At 40.0% G+C, this 21,949-nt stretch overlaps 1 protein-coding gene across 3 annotated transcripts in view; it reads right to left on the reverse strand.

Annotated features, from left to right (window-relative positions):
* FBXO11 (F-box protein 11) overlaps positions 1-21,949 on the reverse strand; it is a 65,065-nt gene that overhangs the window by 1,345 nt on the left and 41,771 nt on the right. For 2 of the 3 annotated variants that reach the window (XM_035111069.3, XM_088667413.1), the window contains exons 4-22: positions 21,069-21,213; positions 18,500-18,629; positions 17,234-17,317; positions 17,014-17,146; positions 13,338-13,444; positions 13,134-13,245; positions 11,941-12,047; positions 11,699-11,836; positions 9,301-9,518; positions 8,528-8,613; positions 8,345-8,439; positions 7,152-7,274; positions 5,640-5,725; positions 4,101-4,177; positions 3,864-4,007; positions 3,239-3,349; positions 1,063-1,170; positions 246-354; positions 56-154 (exon numbers count right to left, since the gene is read on the reverse strand). In XM_035111069.3, the coding sequence (XP_034966960.2) occupies positions 56-154; positions 246-354; positions 1,063-1,170; positions 3,239-3,349; positions 3,864-4,007; positions 4,101-4,177; positions 5,640-5,725; positions 7,152-7,274; positions 8,345-8,439; positions 8,528-8,613; positions 9,301-9,518; positions 11,699-11,836; positions 11,941-12,047; positions 13,134-13,245; positions 13,338-13,444; positions 17,014-17,146; positions 17,234-17,317; positions 18,500-18,629; positions 21,069-21,213 (2,212 nt within the window). The remainder of the gene's footprint in view (positions 1-55; positions 155-245; positions 355-1,062; positions 1,171-3,238; positions 3,350-3,863; positions 4,008-4,100; positions 4,178-5,639; positions 5,726-7,151; positions 7,275-8,344; positions 8,440-8,527; positions 8,614-9,300; positions 9,519-11,698; positions 11,837-11,940; positions 12,048-13,133; positions 13,246-13,337; positions 13,445-17,013; positions 17,147-17,233; positions 17,318-18,499; positions 18,630-21,068; positions 21,214-21,949) is intronic. The other variant, XM_088667411.1, reaches the window with a different exon arrangement.

Below are 21,949 nucleotides of genomic sequence, written 5' to 3' on the forward strand. Positions count from 1 at the left end.
TACTGGCAGGGGGAAAAGTGGCTCTACATTTTCAATCCAGGGTTAGTCAACATACCTATCATGCCTAATAAATTCCACATCATGTCCTTGATGGCACTTCTTAATACAGTTTACGCATATGGCGTTGCGGTCTGTGGTGTTGCAAGTGTGACATCTAAAATGCAATGTTAACAATTTAAAACGGATCCATTTTTTAAACATGCAAACATTAAGCTGTGGGGAAAGTAGATCCCATACTTGCTTACCTATAGAAATCATGCATGGGGTAGCTGGTGTAACTTGATATTTTATATAAACATTGGCCTCTACTGACAGCTTTTTCTATGGCATCTTGATTGTTCATTATTTTGTTATCTGCAATAAAATAGTGATCAGATATAACAGTTTACTGGGGCATAGTGAGCCATTCTATAGCGCATGAGCTATAGTTTGACTCTGAAAACCTCCGATCCAACAGCTGGATTTGATCTGAAATAAGATTACACAATCCCTTTAGGATTTAAGCTTAAACCCGATGAAGGGGAGTTTTGCAGTACAGTCATAACTTGGAAATTGAACGGAATCCCGTTCCGCAAGTCCATTCGACTTCTAAAAGGTCCAAAAACCAAATCACAGCTTCTGATTGGCTGCAGGAAGCTCCTGCGGCCAATCAGAAGCTGCGGAAGCCCCGTCAGACGTTCAGGTTCCAAAAGAAGGTTCACAAACCGGAACAATCACTTCTGAGTTTGCGGCGTTCGGGAGGCAAAATGTCCAAGTTCCAACTGTACAGGTCGTACTGTACCCAGTACTTTTCACCAATATTGCTGCATCTGCTGTTCACACAAAACAAATACTAATAGAAAATACATTGCCACTGCTAGGAAGTGTGCATGTCAGATATATTAAGAGGTTTGTTTAAACTGAACTACCAAAACAATTATCACAAATGGCTAATTTAGAAGTTGTCAAAGCAAGTTTCTAAATGTGAGGGTGCTTTGGGGGTTTCATTTTCATTGAGTATCCCTTATAAAGAGTTTCAGTAACAGTTTCAGTAATTTACAAAATGAGCATAATTCAACATACCTTTCATTGTCACATTGACTCCAGAGGCTAGAAATAAACCTCCAAACCGGTTATTGAAAATCTGATTGCCTTCTAAAGTTGCAGTTGCATGATTTGTTATTTCAATACCTTAAATTAGAGGGAAAAGGTTGGTTTAGCAAAAAATGAGATTTGACGTATTTAACTGTCTCAACATTTTTTTGACTCTTCTGGTACTATCCAAAGAGAAATAGTATACTAGTTAATTAGCAGAAACTGCACTCTTTAAAAAAGTGTTAAAATGCTATTTGCCTCAGTTACTTGCTACTTGAATGATTATAAAACAATAATTCATAATAGCTCTTTAGAGTTTTCATCTAGCCAGGCTGCATACAACTCAGCTGGACAGGAAAACCACCACCTAGAAACATCTCAGTCTTAAATGAAGCCCCCCCCCCCACTCCGCAGTTTCATGCAGATGTTTAATAGCATGAAGAACAGAATCAATCCCCATACTGGAGAATCAGGGGGCCAAACAATCTCACTCAAGGACCACAATCTGGAACTGGCTGTCCAAGTAGAATCAGAACCACTGCAATATGGTACCTCCAATCCCCAACTCAGCCAGTTATTCCAGAAGGATTTCAAATCTGATGGTATTGAAAGATGCCAAGATCATTGCATTCTCTGTCTCTCCCAAGTCATCATACAGTGTGGTGACCAAGACAGTTTCTGAGCCAAAAGCAGACCTGAATCTTGATTGAACTGGACTTAGAAAATGTTGACAACCACCCTCTCAAGGAGACATCTGCTGCTGGCCTAAAACTAAGTCAGGGTTTCTTCAAGAATGGTCTTACCGCCACCTCTCAAAGCAAAGCATGAATTAGCCTGGCCCTATCCGCTGCCGACGGACTCCTTGCATGATTTTATAGGCTAACAGTAGCTGCACAAACCGACAAAGCACCCTGTACACATTCTCGGGTCAAAGCAACTGAAACCTACCCAACAACAGCAGACAAGAAAAGTGTTCCAAACACCTCTGTAGCACCTGGCTCCAAAGGTGGAGTCCAGATCGCAGCAGATCCAAGCAATTTTATACTCTTAACACCTCACTAGAGCCAGTAGGTATAGAGCCATAGCTATTTGGAACAACTCCACTGAATGACATGTACACTTTCTTCACTCAGACCTGGCAATGTACCCGTGTTTGACTGCATTTGTTGTTTTTTCTCCCCCTGTGCTCATCACCTCCCAAGCTTGCTTCATTGTTACAGCTCCAGGATATATCATGGAGCTGTTTGCATTGTAGCATGTTACTCCATGTTGTCTCTGCCTAGCAAAGACGCTTTTTTCTTCAAGTTTGACATGAGTGGGGAAGCAAAGATGCATTGCCAGCATGCTTGCAGTGGCCAGTTATTCCTTTAATGGTTTTTTTTTAAAAAAATTATTACATCTGAAGGCAGCCCTGTATCAGGAAGTTTTTAACACTTGATGTTTTACTATGTTTTTATATACAGTATGCTGTAAACTGCCCAGATGGAAATGGGTCAAACAATAATTAATGAGAGTGCTTTGTAGAATAACACATTGGGCAGATACTACAGTCCTGTGAGAAATTACAGGCTGCCTTGAAGTGATCACCAAAGTCAATCCTTCCTAAAAATTATGCTTTTCTATGGCATGGCCCTTAACCACTGGTAAAAAATAAATGATAATGACAGTGAAAAAATGAAATGTAACTAACAAGGCCTATGCATTATTTTACAATTGCCTGACATCACCTATGGTTTAAGGTGTGGGGGGGGGGGGGGAAATACACTGAATGTATGAGAAGTTATAACTTTTAAAGAAAAATAGTCACAAAAGTTTTGAAATATTAAGGAGGCTTCAAAATGATTTAAATAAAGTCTAAATCTTCAACAGTGAAAGAAAGAGTTGCCTGTTAAATTACTAATTCAGCAATTCACGTCTGGCAAAATGTGGTCTCTCTTCCTCCTCTTCAAAATTTTGGCCATTTAAAACATGGGTGGCCTGCCTAACCAGTAGTTTTTAAGGGAGAAAAAAGAAAACCACCACTGATATTTTGGACAATACAAAAGTTCACTGGTGATTTTAATACATTGTGAAATATCAGAATATTTGCAAATTACTGAAACACTCCTAGATCTGATGTCTTAACACTATTCTGAGATAAAGGCAATATAAATCAAATACAAACCAGCAGCAAATCCATCAAATATTCTATTTTTTCTTAACACAGGATGACTATTTGTGCTGATAAGGACCCCAGCTTGTGCATTCCTAAAAATATCATTCTCTTCAAGGAGACCTAAGACAGAATAAAAATTATCAGTCTGAAATTTGTTTACAAGCACAGAAAATAAATACTGAGTACAGTAATTGTTTGGGGTGATGGTAGATATATTGCTTTTTAACACTTAGAATATATAGACATACTGTATTCAAATATCAACATAAAAGTTTTCTGCAGAAAGTGGGAATTAGATGAACTCCAACAGCTATTTGAATTAGAAAAAAGTAGCTTGGTTATCTGAACAAGAAGAAGGGGTTTTACATATTCTTTCTTCAACCACAATTTGGAACTCTCTCAGAAAAGGCCACAATTTAGTAGTGAAATTTTGATCCTGCAATGCAGACATATTCTTGGTGGCCAAATAGAGAATTACAGCTCCTTTTTATATTAAATATGACTAAACAGCTTCTCAAAGGATCAAAATATGGTCACAGTGACAGTTGATTAAAGAGAACAAAGACTTCATTTTATTTTTAAAAGGCATCACTCTGGCTAAAAGTAAACATGATGAAAGTGAATGGACTAGTACCTCTGCCCCCATTAAATATACAGATGCCTCCATCTCTTCCATCATGGATTTTGTTTCTTCTTAATGTGGGATTGCTGTCTGTCTTAATCCAAACTCCAGCCATTGCGTTATCAAAAATTTCATTGTCTTCTATAAAGCCGAGCCCTTTCAAACATAAAATAAAACATCAAGATTTTGCATTAGGGTGAAACAGCTTCATGTTTTTAATTATAAGAATGAAGTAGAGCAGAAGCTTACCAGAATTATAAACAAGAATCCCACCATTCTGGCCTCCCCAAATTTTGTTGCGCCTAATTTTGGGGTTGCTTCCAGTTCTGTACATAAGCAAACAAAGAGGTTACTCAGAAATAGCTTATTATTTTGTACAGGTGACATGAACGACATTTGATTATTTAAAAAGCATTATTAGCATTGTACCTGCATGATAAGCCTAGAGTATGTCAGGCACTCATACATTTCTTCCTATACCTTCCCCTCTCACCATGTATAGAAAACAATCCCTGAGGCCATGAGATCCCTGTTAAGCTGAATGCAGAATCTCTCCTATGCTATGAACCAACTCCAGACTCACAAAGTAATGTTTTGGCAGATAAAGGTTCTGAAAGTATGTACATGGCTGCACCAGATGTTCTCTTCTTTTTATTTTATTCTTTTTAATATTGAAGGGGGAGCTTAAATTCTTAATTAAGGTGCAATTTTTTTCTTGGCTAGCATTCCCACATCCTTATAATATTACCCACTCCTTTTCAATATTACTGGAAATAATTGTGAACACCCTCACCCCCACCCTTTTAGTCTAAGCCCTCGGATGCCTATCATCTGAACACATCATCTGAACATATCTTTATACTGCACTATAAAGAACAACGGATACAATGGGGCTTAAATGTCTACAATTAATTTTTTTATGGCACCTCTCATGTTCTAAAGTGACTCTATACCACACCCTGAAAAGTTGAGAAACTGAAGAGTATTTTTAGCTATGTAAAAAAATATTTCAGGTATGAGTGCTCTATGATGAAAGTTAAGAAACTGCTTGTGTGCACGGAAGGACTTTCCCATTCTTTTTCACCAGCCTGCAGCTCTTCACTGTGTTTAAAAGGGAAGGGAAAATATAATTCATATGGCACACTTGGTGAACTAAGTGTGTATTAATTTTTTGATGAAAACCAAGAACTCTGTAAAATGAACTCCTATTTTTGCAGATAGAAAAATGAGGATAAAAGACTGGGACTTACTCTGAGGCCATCCAATAAAGCCTTGACAAATGTTAGATCAGAACAGGGGTTGCTAACCTCCTTGACTTGGGGTTACACTCACTCATGGCCAGCTCTCTAGGTGTGACCATCCAACATTCATTCTCTCTTATATGCCCACAGAGGTAGCTTAATTATCACACCATCCCTTCTCATCAAATGATTATTCTGATGACCAGGAACGGGGTGATCTGTATCCTCGCCAGGGCACTGGACTCTATCCACTCCAGTGCTAGCATCATAGGGGTTCAGAGGAAATTGTCGGTCTCCCAGGCCAAATACAAAACTAGTCATTGAAAGACATGGGTCTGACGCTTCCAACAATTTCAAGCCCAGGATAAGAGCTACTGCCACGTAATAATCCTGCCAGTGGACAGGAAAGAAAAACAGCCAAATCTAAAGTAACATATGTAGTGCAATTGTTAAGATGGGGAGAAAAGTTGACAATTCACTGACTTAAGACAACTGGTTTATATATTAAAAAACATTTTGAAGCAAAACAAATGAAGATATACTTTACCTGATTTGAACCCCTGAGTACATATGGTTATAGATATCATTGTCCTCCAACACTCCATGTCCATTGTCATAGAAATAAACACCAACCTGGAGCATTAAAAAGACATTGGGAAATGGTAAATTAATTTTTATATCATGGCAATTTAAAGCCATGATTTAAACTGAGAAGAAAAGAGGTTGATTAAATCAAGTATCTCACTAATACTACTTCATGTATTTCCTGAACAATAGTGTAAATCTGACTACTAAAACAGGTAAAATAGTTTTATTTACACTGTTTTATTTTTTATAACCAGGCCTATCTTTGTTAGTCTGTATACATTTTGCATGCTTTTCTTTTTTTAAACCTGTAGAGATTGTATTTAAAATATTCCTATACAAGGTCTTTCATAATTATTACCAGCATCCCATATATGAGACTTTGTAAAGTTAAGTATGGGAATACAGGAGCCAACACACTGGGGATTTTTCCCCCTTGTTCCCAGTGTTGCTCCTTTCTGCTTATTGAGCAAACAAGAACAGTTTATTTTCATCAGGTAAAAATGAAATGCCTGTGTTTGGGAGGCATAGTGTAAATATTCATATCTGAGAAATGATCAAACTGGTTTTTCAATTAGAAAGAAAAGCCTCATTCAACATGAATGTAATACAGACACCGATTCAGTTTAGATTGTGATTAACTGCAGAGCTAACATGCTTACATCCACATTACTTAACAGTGGCTTAAGAGAATACTTCGTTGAATTGTTATATCTATTCATATACCACTTAATGCCAAAATGGTTTCTAAACTGTTTACAAAACAAAAATAACCTACTGTACAACACTGTTAAAATACAGAATTGAAATTACACCACATTTAAAATACACAAGCAATGCCATTGAACAGAATAAATGTCCATGATTGAAATATGCAACAAAACAATCCCAAACAGGTGCATCTTCCAGAACCAGAATGCCAACACAGATGGGGCCGACCACATTTCAGTGTGCATTCCATAACACTGCGGCCACCTGTGAAATAGCCCCCTCTGTGTCACCACAAGCCAATCACCAGGATGCGTCGAGAATAGCAGGATTCCACACCTGTTGAATTTAATGCCCTTTCTGGGCAATGGAGGGGAAGCCAGTCTTTCTGGTAACCTGGTCCAGAGTCTTTAAAGGTTTTATATCTAAGTAACAAGAGCTTAGAGCTTAAAACTTGTTCAGTGGCTAATAGGCAGACGGGACAAAGTCCCTTAGCACTGGCATGGTACGTGCCTGGTAAGCAGCCCCACTCGCCACGTGGGCTGCAGCATCCTGCATCAGCTGCAACCTCCAAACCAGTTTTAAGCCCCAATACTTGGACCTGGGAACCACTCGCCTACAGTGTATTTTCACTTTTTAAGAAACCATGCAATTTGGAATCCAAATGTTATTTCTTTAAATTTCACATTTTTTAAAAAAATCCAGCCATCTGGTAAAGAGTTTGAAATTAGTATTACTGCCACCCACATATTAAGGCGGGACATACCTGTTTACCACTATGTATTCTATTTCTTCTCAGCACTGGCGTGCTTCCTGTTGTCACCCAGACTCCAGCCAAGGTATTACTGTAAACTTCGTTTTCTTCAATCACACCCTGGCCTTTTTCATGCTGAAAGCAAAACAAAAACTGGTAAACACAAGCAGGACCTGCAAAAAAGGTTTATTTTTAAATGTTCCTACCTCCTATGTCAGCTGCAGCCCTGTTCCTTCAACTCTCTTTGTAGCCAGTTAATTTTTCTTTTCCAATTGTAACTCACCATTCGGTGGTTACTGAGCATGCTTAGTCCTCACTGGGGTGTTGAGGATCACCCCTTAATGTTTAAAAAGGTTTTTTTTACTTTTGCAATCCTCAAGGTTAGGGCCAAGCATGCAGATATTTCCCTCTAGTTTCTTAATGACATGTTTTTGCCTACAATCTCGGCAGCACTCTCCATCTTAGTTCACTGTTAGAAAGAGTGAATTTGCTTAAATGCTTTATTTCAGGCATGTCCAACAGGTAGATCGTGATCTACCAGTAGATCACTGGATGACTGCAGTAGATCACTGGTAGATCATTGGCTCCCCCCAAAGAAGCCGAACAACTGTGGCTCCCCTAAGAAAAGCTCAACATTTTACCTCCTCCCTGACCTTAACCCCCCCCCCTTCAATTGGTCTTCCTCCTTCCTAAAAAAAGTTCAGCAACTTTGACCTGAACCCCAAAAAGGAGGGTAGATCACTGCCAGTTTTTAACTCTGTGAGTAGATCGCAGTCTCTTGGGAGTTGGCCACCCCTGCTATATTTTATCAAAATCACAGATAGCCAATGCTATCTGTGAATGTAAGAGCCACCCTGCTGGATTAGACCGAAAGCCCATCTGGTCCAGGATCCTGTTCTCATAGTAGCCAGAGCCAGATGCTAGGTGAAGCCTGCGAGCAGGTCCCAAGTGCAACACTTTCTCCTCATCAGCACCTCCCAGCAACTGATATAGAGACATATTGCATCTGACAGTGGAGGTAGAACAGGCACCCCCAAACTGCGGCCCTCCAGATGTTTTGGCCTACCAGATGAATATGTTTAACAAGCTTTCCCTTCCAGGTACTTTCCCCAACCACACGTTTACATTCAACATTTTGAATGCCTGAAAAGGGCTCTAGCGAAAATATTTCTGAGTTCACATCAAAGCTACAGAGAGATGCTCACCACATAAATACCGCCATGTTGGCCATCATGAATCTTGTTGTGTCGAACAATGGGACAACTGTTAGTCCGAATCTGTATCCCTGCTAATGCATTTCCTGTTAAAAGAGGTTAAGTATAAAGAAAAATGTGGCACAAGGACACAAGGAGTATCAAATGCAGCAAAGCAAATATTCATTTTTTTACCATATATGTCATTTCCTTCAATAAGGCCTCTTCCATCACCAAATATGTAGACTCCACCTTGATTCCCATTGAAAATTGCATTACCCCTAAGGGTTAAAAGCCAGAGAAAACAGAAGTTGTCAAGCACCACGTAATCTAAACGTACATAGGCTGTACAGTGTACACAGAACTGTGGCTTCCAAATGGAAGACTAATTAAATTTGATTACACATAACACTGCTCTTCACTCTAACAGCTTAGAATGGTTTCTATGACGTTCCCAGATAGTCCCCATCTAGAAAGCTTATGGGGCTGGACTTGCATGATGGTTTAGAAATCAGATGATCTTCAAATATCAGTGGCAACACACACTACAATGCCATCCATGTTTCCTTTGATGAGCTTGTGATTGTTCCTCTGAATACAGGACTTGCATTTGGTGCCTTCTAAGTTTGATTCCAAATGCAGGACCTGCGGGAATAGGGTCAGAGCTCTCAAGTGGAGCCACTTCTTAGCAAAAAATAAGGCTTGAATTCTTCTTTTGGCTGGAATCTTTGGTAGCCACAGCTTGAATTCAAGTTGGGGCTACAGAAGAAGAAAGGAAGAATCCAGAGTGCACTTAAAGAGTGCACTGCTGATTCTTCAATTGAAGTTGAATTACCTGATGTCATATGATACCAGGTGACTGACAGGTGGTGACGCTACCCATTTGTCAATAATGGCCCACAGAGGGTGGGCCAGTCCCCACTTCTGTCCAAGGGCTTGAGAATCTAGGCCAAAATAAAGACAGGTACCTTATTGTTGGGTCACTGTTTGAAGTAATCCATACACCTGCAAAATTGTTTGCATAGATCTTATTTTCTATAAATTGTCCTCTTCCTTTTTCATGAACATAGATTCCTCCAGTTTGACCATGGTGGATTTCACAACGAACTACCGTAGGGTTGGCATAAGCTTTCACTTCAAAACCTGCTATTCTATTTCTATGTATGTTGCAGCTTTCAAAATAACCCTGAAAACAAGGAAGAAAATGGGGAGTGGTAAGGAAATATAATTGGGAGGGTGTTCCCCCCGCCCCCCAGCTACCTGACATTATAATAAAGATGGTACTGTGCAAAAAGACATTTAGACTGTTCTATCTATTATTTCTTTAAAACTGCAAGTGGTCATGTTGGCTTACGGAGTAATTTTTAAAAGACAGGACTACATGCTCCATCTGAACAACTGTAAAAGCACTTCAAGTATTGCACTAGAAAATAAGCCCATTTATTCGGTTGCACATAACACTAGCACAGTTTAACTGTAACATAACCACAAACCATGATTTAGCACAAACTTTTACAACCTCATGTCCCCAGTTGTTCGTTTTTTATACTACCCATCATGCCTGATCGCTGGCCATGTTAGCTGCGAACGGTGTGAGTTATATGGCTCACATGCTACCCCATCTGTAACAGCTGTAAGAAGGTTTTAGACTGAAGTTGGATGCTTTTCAAACCCTACATTGTGGTTAATCTTCCCTATAGTTAATAAAAGCAAGCCAGTTTAGTGAGCTGTGGCTTTAAATTGCCTTATTTCTACAAGCCATACCACTGGTCCTGTTAGCTAGGGATCATGGGAGTTGTAGGCCAAAACATCTGGAGGGCTGCAGTTTGGGGGTGCCTGGTCTAGTCCAACCCCCTGCAATGCAGGAATATGCAGCTGCCCCATACGAGGATCAAACCTGCAGCATTGGCATTATCAGCACCACGCTCTAACCAGCTGAGTATCCAGGTGTCAAAGCTTTTGAATTCAAAGCTTTTGAATTATTGTGGTTGGTTTGAAGCAGGAGGGGGGTGTAAGATTCACCAAGGCTCATCCTCATAATCCGAAACTATGGCTTCATGTTAAATCTGAACCAACCTAGAGCCTTGCAGAGAATAGTCAATGCCAAGGCCACATTCTCACATTAAAGTTCAATGTTACAAAGTCAACACCAGGTGATTTTGCCACATTGATGCCTCATGGCAAACATTTTCTTTCATATGGGGTAATTGCCATTATACACAGATCCGAGGCGGCATTTTCTAAAACCCCTGTTTGTACAGGAAAGTGGCTGCTGAGTAACAACAATGCTGTAGTGACACATAAGAGGTCTTTTTGGCTGTGGTGGCAAAAAAGGAGCTGTAAATTGTAAGGGGAATTTAGAGGACTAAATTGAAACTTAATTAGTGTAGCCATGGTGGTTCCTCTGTTATTGCCTCTCTCATAATTTCTAGTTACTGTTTTTATTTGAAGTTGTGTTATATTTTATACTGCTTGTGATTGTATGGATTTGTCATGGCCTTTGGCTAGTACAATAAACTTTCAACAAAACTAACAAATAATAATATGTCAAGTATATCCTGGCAAATGTAAATCAGCCCTAACAAGTAGTAACGCAAACACTGGAAAACAATAATTTCAGAACAAAGCAGAAGGTGAAGGGCAAGCTGAAAATAAAACATCAAGAATCTTCACATTAATTGGAATTCTCTTCCCAGTTTTTGAAATATGTTGTAGAAAGGAGCTGAATGTAATGCACCAACCAAAAATTGAGGGAGAAGGTCTCCTAAGAAAAATGATCTTGTGATCATCATTGTTGAAGATGTATGAATAGACAGTGATGGATATAAGACACTTTTCCATATCAATCCTACACTTAACCTCAAAATCCAATTATAAAACTTAGCCTGCGGGGCGGGAGGTGGCATGAATGTCAGGATTTCAGTGGCCTGCTTTTGAGGAGGTATTGTCGTCCTGTTTTAGGAACACAGTACCAATTTTTTGGTACCTATTGTGCCAAGAGGCTGACGTACATGAAGCAGCTGAAACACCCATTCTAAACCCTGGTTTAAAAAGTAAGGGTAGCCAGCACTTGTGAAGATGTAGCACTTCACCAAAGATTATGGCAATGGAGGCAGGCATTCACATGGGTGAGGGAACCTGCTGCACATTCCCAGGCTTCTAACCAGGCATTACTTCTGCTCTGGGTCTCAATAGTCTCCAATGTATATTATTTACTTGAGGGCCATGCAAAAGAGAACCCATCACACTGGAAACAGGTGGACAAAAAAAGCAGCTTTAACACTCACGAAAGCTCACTTTTCCCACAGAAATATGCACATCCCACCCACCCCATAAGCTCCCCTCAAAAGGAAAAGTATACATTACCATGCCGTGGTCAAACGTGAAAACACCAACATCGCGCCCATGATGAATATGATTCCTTCTAATAATAGGGTTTCCGTGGTTTTTGACCCAAATCCCAGCTAATGCATTATTGGATATCTCATTGTCCTCATATATTCCCTAAAAGATTGGAAAATAGTGTAAATTGAAGATGGATCAGGCAATTTTATTTTTGCAAGGCGGGGAAAACCCCGGGGGGGGGGGGAATGGGAAAGGGTGTTCACCTGTGCGTGATCTGTAATGTAGAGACCAACATTTTCACAATCACTGATGTTGCAATGCTTGATAGTGGGACAAGCTCCTTGACCACTAACACAGACTGCAGAACCAACTGAAGAGGAAATAATATTTACATTTTAAAAACTGGAATTAGATCTGCCTTCATAAGAGACCTACAAATTTCATCATCCCCTAAAAATAATAAAAGAAAATGAAGTAACTTGGAAACACTGAATGAACTTGCTAGGTTCTTGCCAATTATCTTGGCTTACCCTTTCAGGATAAACTAGATAGTAGGGGCATGAAATGGCTTCAGATGAATCCTGAGCTAAAGCAGAGGGCTTAGGAGGGATTGTGTGGCCAGTGCATGCCCTTGCCCCAAGCCAGCTAATTCATTACCTTGCTTGCTCACAGCTGCACCATGTGAGCAGACCCACAGAGAAACAGGGAGTTGGGGGGGGACTGAGTTTGCACCATCCTGGTCCTTGCCTGGTTTGCTCTGTGTGTGTGTGTGTGTGTGTGTGTGTGTGTGTGAGAGAGAGAGAGAGAGAGAGAGAGAGAGAGAGAGAGAGCGCACTGCAACAGCTGTTTGGGACTACAATTCCCATCATCCCTAGCGAACAGGACCAGTGGTCAGGGATGATGGGAACTGTAGTCCCAAATATCTGGAGGTCCGGAGTTTGCCTATGCCTGATCTAGCTGCAGGTAGGAGTGTTTGTGCGGATGCAGGTGTGGTCTAGGGCCTGCCTTACTACATGAGAAGTGTAGCCCAGGCACTGCATGAAATAGGCCTGTGACCCTCAATGAGGGTGAGAGCCTGGTTGAAGGCAGTTTGGGTCAGTGGAGTTCTTCCTTAGTGGAAGAACAGGGGGAGAGCCAGGGGGAGGAGAGCAGCTAGGAGATTTAACGTCTACTTCTGACAGTGTGGGACACGTGTAGTACTGGGTCTTAGTTTACTATTCTGTGGTCCAATCCCCTAGCTGCATATTGGGTGAATGGTGGTAGATTAACGATTCTGGGAGGGCAGGTAGAAGGGAGTGGTCAAGATGCTTCCCAATTCCAGTAGTGATGGGCAGGAGAAGGCACGGTTGGATGGCTGATCACCACGGGGGGCAGATGCCTAGTTGTTTGGTCTCCAGCCCTTGTGCATCTTGTACACCTGTTACTTCATGACAGTTTTAACAGATAAATTACTAACCTGTACAAGTACTTCGAATAATACAATGGTCTATTATTGGGCTGCAGTTGACTGTAATCTCTAAGCAGTGGTGAGCATTGTGATGTTGTGCAGATTTATCATCAGGGTTAAACTGAAAGTAAATACAATTAAATTCGTTACAAGCCATCCATTTCTTTCAACTCAAGTAATTTCAACTTAAGTGCTTGCTCCCATGTTTCTTACCCTGATTGTCATATAACCAACGTAAGCATCCTCAGATCCCTCCATGAAGACAAAGGTTGAATCTCTTGTGTTTTCTATAATGACCTTATCTGCCACTTTCCCAGGTGCTGGAGGGGGAAATAATAGTAAAGCTGAAGGTTGAAAATGCACAGCATATTTCCAATACAACCTACAATTACGTTGTTCCAGCAATAAGGTTTATACTTCCATTGTGACTCAGGATAACAGCTCTGGCTCTTTAAATACAGACATTCAGTCTGAGATTCATTTATTACGTTCATTTTACAAGAAATAGAAGGATCTTTCTGTTAAGTTTTACCGAAGTCCAATTCTCAACAGACCAACTCCCAGGTTTTAGATGGAAACATTTCTTCAATTAAAAGCTAACAGAATTAATAAAGTGTCAACTGTGATTTCTATAACAATCATTATGTATTTGCTGAAGAATCTGCTTTAATGCTATACTTTAAATTAGACTCATAGAATTCTGGAGTGGGAAGGGACCTTGGTCGGAGTGCCAAATCCTGACCACTAGACCAGGGGTCGGCAACCTAAGGCCCATGGGCCACAAGAGAGGGTAGTTTAACCGGCCCCCAAGCCAAGTCACCCACTTGGTGAGTCCCTGTGTGCTACGCTAAGCCGGAACAGTGTGGCGCTGGAAATTGCATCTGCGCGTGTGCAGACGCCGGAAATCGCGGGCACGTGCGTTCACAATCCAACCCACAGAGGGATCTCCACTGGAGTGAACCGGCCCAGGCGGGTAAACCTTGTGGAGCCCTGCCTTAGACCATCAGGGACGTGCAGGGAAGGGACCTTGGTGGTCATCTAGTCCAATCCCAGCTCAATTAATGATCAGCCATGCAGAATATTACTAAAGCATCCCTCACAGACAACAGATCCCTGTTTCTATTTTTAACTATGAAGCTAAAATATTAGCTTTATTGAATAAATTGCAAGACATTTAATGCTAGTTAATGGCTCCTTATTTCTCCAAAACCTTTTTACACACTTCATTACTTTTTTAAAGGCAGTTTACAACAAATGAACACTAAGCCAGAACAGTGTGGCGCCGGAAATTGCATCTGCATCCAAATTAGTATCCAAATTAGTGTAAACCAATATACAGTCGTACCTTGGTTGCTGAGCACCTCGGAACTTGTACGTTTCGTCTCCCGAACAATCGAAAACCAGGAGTGTGTGTTCCGGATTTCAAATGATTATCAGATGCTGAACGTCTGGCGTGTCTTCCAATTGGCTGCAGGACGTTCCTGCAGCCAATCAGAAGCCGCATCTTGGTTTTTGAACAGTTCCGGAAGTTGAATGGACTTCCGGAACGCATTCTGTTCCAGAACCAAGGTACGACTGTACTGAGTTGGTTGAAGCAGTTGGATGTTTTTTCAAGAGCATGTGTGCTATTCTTAAGAAGCCAGCAGGGGGAGCAAAAAGCCACAATCCAACATTCTCATTTTGATGGCGGAAGTGCGAGTTTGCAACTTACATATCAGTCAGAATGAAAGGATCTACAAGCTAGATTCAGTATAGAAAATATTTATTTCATGCAGCTTTAGAATTTCTCCTATTAATACTTGTGAGCTAAGTAGTTATAGTCAATAACAAGATGTAAATATTGTTGACTGCCCCAGATGAGTGGTATCCAACTTGTTTTGGAGGGGGCTGAACTTCCCCCAAGGGATCAGATTCGTAGACCAATTGTGCTCTTGCAGCCAGTATTGTTGCTGAAACGGTATGTGGTCTCAAAGCATCTTGCATTGTCTTAAGCTGACCTACCAACTGCATCTCGTAACAACTTGCTTGGCTTACTGTGGCTGCACTGCCTCTGAACATGGTCCAGAAAGTTTTGATTATCAGACACAGGGCAGCAAACTGGTCAATATGCTCATCTTACACAACTACTTTGTCGTTTGCACTGGTTTCCAGTTCATTTCTGGGCCAAATATGGGGTTACCTCTGCTCACAAAATACTTGCACAGACCCTAAGACCATCTTCCTCATTTAAGTGTCCCTGCTGATCAAGACAAGGCACCTGGCTAGCAAAGAGAACTTTTCAGTGGAAGCTCACACGACACCTAACAGTGTGGTGTTTTTGGTGCCTGGTGAAGACATTTTTATTTCGCTAGGCACCATTTGAGTGATTTTAGACCCTGGGCTTTATTCTGAAATTGTTTTAATTGTTTTAAATTGTTTTAATCAGTGTTTGATTTTCTGTTCATGTTACAATTATTTTTATTTTATGGTTTAAAAATATTGCACACACTTTCTAGAAAAATGCTGCAAATAAATAAAGCAGAACAAGCCAACTACTTTAAAATAGCTGGTTAAAAGGGAATAGGCATACACACCACACAGACACCATACCATAGTTCTCTCTCAAGGAAGGAGCTCTTTTAACTGACAAGCTGAGAGAAAAGTGAGCAAAGACGCCTGCCATTCTCTACCTACCCCTTATTTCTGGGCAGCATGGTTGGGCTCCAGATTTGTATGGAATCAAAGCCCTGCTGCCACAGTAGTTAGTTCCTGTACGCTTTCTGTCATCTAACTGAAAGAGTATTTTCTTTTGATTAACATTGCTTGTCTGCAAGTAATTGCTCTAGTAATTATATATCTTTCTACAGTATTAGATACACACCTTATGTATCATCACCACAGACAGAAGAACAAACACATTCATTAGCTGTAGATTGGCATTCATTCTGTTTGGGCAAATGTTCTGTAGTTTGTGACCTTTACCTAAGCAGAAACAAGTCAGCTGCACCATTCACGGCTGAGAGCAAGTTTTCGCCATGATCTTTGGGGCTAACCTGCTGGGAACCGGAAGGGCCCTGCCCTGCCTCTCTCCACCCAGCTTGGGGCGAGACCTGACTGGCTCCATAAAGGACTGTTGCTGCTGCTGCTAGATAGAAAGGGCTCCTTTTAAAAATTGTTTTTATTTTTTATGTCATTTTATATTGTTATTGATATTAATGTTGTATTTTTAGTTTTAGATTTTATGATTTGTGTGGAAATTGTTTTCCATTTGGTTGTGTACCTTTTGATGTGTTCTATTTATTGTTTATGACTTTTGTTATGTTGGTAATACTGTCAATCTTGTCAAGTTGTAAGCCGCCTTGAGCATTGTTCTAACTATGGGAAGGCGGCTTACAAATAAAATGATGATGATGATGATGATGAACTACAGCATGACATAAAGGAAGTCCCATAAGTTGATACACAAAGTGATAGGCAGTATACTACACCTCTTGGTAATACCTCGGATGAGGGGTAGTAATTGTTGAGTGCTGACCACTATCTCTTTTCTAGCATAACAAGTAAAGCACATGGGTGTCTATTTTTTGTTTACATTAGTGACGTCCTTTCTAGCCAGTGGAAATGCAGTTATTCCACAACGTTTTCAATAAACAAAGTAGTTCTTCTAAATAAACATATTACAATCTAATACAGATCTTGGGAGATTATATCTTTTTATTTGGGCAGTAGGTAATTTGAAGATGCTCTTCCCCTCCCTCCAAAAAAATCCAATAAAAAGTGCTCTGTGAAACAATGGAGTACAATGGAGTCACATCATCCATGCTTCCTTTTCTTTCCCTGCTATCCAGAAACATTCAAGAGAGAACAGAACTTTATCTACTGATACTAGGATGCCTTTCAAATTAAATACCTGCACCAATCATGGTGATTGGAGATTCAATGTATATCCACTCGTCCGTGTATATGCCAGAATGAACAAAGATAAGTCCATCAAAGTGAGCTTCTTGAACCCCACCTAATGCATCTTCAATTGTGTCATAATACTATAATAAAACAAGAAGTAATTGTAAGACAAATAGCCACAGGAAAGGCATGTCAACATTCACTTGAATTGATTCAGAAAAACTTACCAACATGTTTTCTCTTCCTTTATATCTTGCTGGGTTACTGTAGAAATGTTCAGCAAATCCTGGCTTTACATGAGCTCCTTTATACTGAAAATGGAGGGGGAAAGCATTTTGAGGTAAGCCTACAATGAAGCACGACCTATGGGTTACATTTTAAAGAGAGAGACAGACGGACAGCACACACAAGTGTAGCATTACAAAGCTCCTCAAAAGAGTTCAGAGCACTGATATTAACCATGCTCAGTCGGTGGATCTGGAGTCCAAGATCTGTCGCTTGCTTCAGGTACAACTGAAAAAGCTGTACTTTTGCCAACAGAAGTGGAACTGAATCTTACTGAAGACTTTGCCTTCCAATCAAACCCTGAGCTAAGTTATTTTCCTCAGTTTCTAGACCTCATTCCACAAAATGACAAACGTCCAAGAGCTTCATTGCTAAAAAGCAGGATGGGGCATACACAACACAGCAAAAATGTAGATCCACCATGCTTTGTAGATTACAAGCATCCTCATTTTCCTTCAGATACTTTGCTGTACTTGACTCAACCCTCATCTCCTCATTCAGTGATTTAAATGACTTCTGTCCCTGAAATTATGCTTTCTGGTCTTGATCGTAATTATAGACCAACTTAGTTACAGTCTGTATTCTGTCTCACCTTCCCACAATGACTCTAGACAGTGGTGGCAGTGCTCTACACTAAGTCCGAACCACTCATGATGCTAAATCAGACAGCACAAGTAGTCAGCCACAGTACAGTTACACCAGAAGTGCCCCAGAAACTCTTAACCAGCATGCAATTCATTCACATAAAACCATAGTTTGTTTTTAAGCTATGTTTACTATGACATGAGAATCAGGCCAATGCCTCATTCATGAGGAGTAATTTTGCTAAAGTCAGTTACACTGCTGAAGCTTGAGGAGTCTTATGGCAGAAGAACAAAAAAGTGGAAGAACAAAGGAAGATGAATTTGTATGGGAGAATAAGGTCAGATTAGAATGAGGAAGTATAGTTGCACAGAGAGTTGGGGAACCTTAAATGTAAATAATTTGAGGTGCTGATTTTGAAGCAGAGACTGAATTGAGTTCTCAGTGAAGACACTCTAACTGAAGTGGGAAAAGGTTCCGGAAAAAAGAAGTCCAAATGCTCACTAGGCCATAAGATAGAAAAGGGGGAATTACCATATACCTCCCCCCTCCAGTCCCTTCAGCATTTGAAACATTCTAAAACAACATGAAATACAATGAGGAAGCTTTTAAAAAGGTATTTATACCAGTTGCTGAAAGCTTTCCTTCCAGGGATTTGGGTGTTCATACTCTTCTGGATTTATCTGATAAAATTTACCAGGTTCAGGGTGCATCATTGGACGTGTATACTCAAATACTTCCATGTAGAGTCGTTTCCTAAACAAAGACACCCAGAACACAGAAGTGTGAATAGACTTTAACAGAATAAAGGTATAAACCGGATGGATCAAAAATTACGTTTTTTTTTGGAAACTTGAAAGTGGCACTTTCAGCAATGTTCAAGCTGTTGCTAACTGTCTATTTCCCATTGAACATAGCAGACAAGCAAAGAGAGCTGCCTATTTTAAACAAGTTTGGGAATTATCATTTAAGATAAAAGCATAGTAATTAAGAGTAACAATGTTTCCAGGTGTGCATCATTATTTGGGTGTCTAGGTGTGAGAAAAGTTTTAAACTTGTGCTTAACAGCATATAAGGATTTTGCTGAACAGCGTCAAATTTAGCACCATTTCTCTCTCTTTATGACTTTTTAACAGGAATAATAACATCCTCATATAAAAATGAATGATATGCTCCATCTGGCATCCTTAACTGTATCCAGAGATACCTGACCAAGCCACGTACTAGGGATGGGGTTATCAATGGCCCTCCAGATACAGTTTGACTCTAAGTCCCATCAGCTTCAGCCAACATGGTCCATGGTGGGAGCTGTAGTCCAGCAACATCCGGAGTGCCGTAAATTCCCCATCCCTGCCATATATTGAGCACACATACAGGTGAAACTCGGAAAATTAGAATATCGTTGAAAAGTGCATTTATTTCAGTAATGCAACTTAAAAGGTGAAACCAATATATGAGATAGATGCATGACATGCAAAGCAAGATATGTCAAGCCTTTATTTGTTGTAATTGTAATTATTTGTCGTTAGGCAGGTCAATTATAAATGGAATGTAATTAATGAAATAGCAATGTTTATTTTTGTTTATTTTTGTATTATTGTAACTATTTGTTTTATTACTGTGGAATTTCCAAAAGAAAGCATTTGTAAAAATAATAAAATAATTTGCATTACTGAAATAAATGCACTTTTCAATTATATTCTAATTTTCTGAGTTTCACCTATATAATGGTATATGAAGGAGTGTGTTCTGCAAGAATAAATGCCTAGGCATGTTCCTTAGCTGTTATTTGGAAACTACCCTCCTCCTGCTATCAAGGTCTGAACAGCAGCCCCAACTGCACACACTGGTATTCTATCCCACATGTGGCCTGGCTTGCTATGTGCTGGAATTCCTTAAGCTTGTAAGCCTGGCACCTTTGTTACCATTTTAGGTACAAGGTGAAATCTGTCTTATTATCCCAGGCTTTTAGAGGCCTCTGATCTATTTTTTAATCTGCTCACTATTTTTTTTTGTTTTGTTTTAATGGCCCCTGGTTTGTTAATTTTATCTTTATCCTGCCTGTTGCTGTTCTCATTATGCTGCTTTATTCAATTCTTAGTTACCTCGAACCATTCATAAATTGGGGGGTATTTGACAAGTATTTTTACTGTTTCTTTGATGAGATTAGGAGGCTTTGACTGTTGGGTGGGAAGTGTCCCATTTTTAGACTTTTCTATTCATCAGACCGTCTTCATCAGTAAAACCCAAGTGTTAAAGAGATTGATGTATTTTAAATTTACTTGAACATGCATGCCTGATACTAGAGCTTTTAGAGGGAAGAAGTTGGCAAGGAGTTGCATGGTAGCAGTAAGAAACGTAAAGCATATATATAGCTGGTATTACGAGCATAATTGGGGGTACTGAAAAACCTGAGCCAAGCAAAACAAACAAGCAAAAATCCACTTTGCGAATGGGAACATATGGCAAACAACATCTGCATATTTTTAAGTGTATTTTAACAATTATGCAGACACAAATCAATAGTGCCAACTGCAAGCAAGAGAAGAATTGCCTCCATCATGGGCCAAGTGAATTTCACCTGCTCAGCTTCAAAGGGTGAAGGGCAAGACCAAGGCTGACCAAGGACAGGGGCAGGAAATATCACCTTTATAATCCTGGCACCAGAGGGACACCACACTATTTCTGTTCCTAATGCCAGGCTTGAACTGTAACTTTTATTACATCTTTTGTAAGATGCTTTCAGACTTTAATGTAGGATGCAAAGTACTGTATATTCCTGCGTATAAGACTACTTTTTAACCCAGGAAAATCTTCTCAAAAGTCGGGGGTCGTCTTATACGGCGGGTCGTATTTCTTATACGGCAAGTATATCCCAAACTCTATATTTTAACTGGAAAAGTTGGGGCTCGTCTTATACGCCCAGTCGTCTTATACGCCAGAATATACGGCACTCTAAATAATTTTATGTAAGATGGCAGATTGCAAGAAGAACCCTATATAACCAGAATCAAAACAGGAGGCATGAGCTACAGAAAAATAATAGTGCAACTTCAGGTGTGCGTAACAGAAATGTAATTCAAGTACCTGCTTTCATTCAAAATAATTAGAAAACATATTCATGAATTCAATTTTTCTATTGTGCATGGCATATATAACATACTTCAGGATAATCAAAAATACCTTTTCACTTACCACAAAATTGGATCATTAGCCAGCTCACTGAAGCGCTTACATACACAGGCTGCTCTACAAAGATCTTGCTCCAGCAAATATGAGAAGATTTTCAGAACTACTTCATCGGGCAACTTCTCTTGAAGATATTGTTCTGCAGGTGCTGCTATTAAATATAAAACATGAATAACATGACTGATGTTCACAACTTGTCTGAGGTATTTCCACCAGAATAGATCATGGACTTTCTGTCTCTCAAAAATCAAGTGAATTACCTGAAACAGATTTACTTAGGCAGAAGTTTGACAAAAATCAATGTTATTCAAGTTTTCCATTTAAATATACAAATTTCATTTTCTGAAGAAAGATAGGTTTGCAAGCTTTAATCAGTTTGGTAAATCAATCAATAAAAGTTTAACAACACATTTCTATCCTCTCATTACTGCAACTGGATAAGGATGTGCCAGAAAATATCACGGCTGTACTGTAGTAGATTTACAGTTGTATGGAGATACTACTGCAGAACACTACACTAACATATACAGGCAATGAATGATACGCGTCTGATTGACGCATCACGTATCGCAACAACCTGGAAGTGGCTGGCAAAGGGGGCAGAACAGGGCAGAATGGGGTGGAGCAGGCTTATGTGCACTCAGCCAATGTATGTGGGGATCAGAAACATAACTCCCATGCAAATCGGTCATTGCCTGTACTTATGTCAGTGGAACACTGCTGGCGCAAGAGGAAAAAATAAGAAGCAGGATGAACATGAAAATTTAAGAAGAGCCTGCTGGATCAGGTCAGTGGCTCATCAAGTCCAGCACACTGTTCTCACAGTGGTTAATCATATGGCTATGGGAAACCTGCCTAGCAGGACCTGAGCATAAGAGCACTCTCCC

This window comes from Zootoca vivipara, chromosome 3 (genome assembly GCF_965207765.1).
Source record: "Zootoca vivipara chromosome 3, rZooViv2.hap1.1, whole genome shotgun sequence".
Lineage (NCBI taxonomy): Eukaryota > Metazoa > Chordata > Lepidosauria > Squamata > Lacertidae > Zootoca > Zootoca vivipara.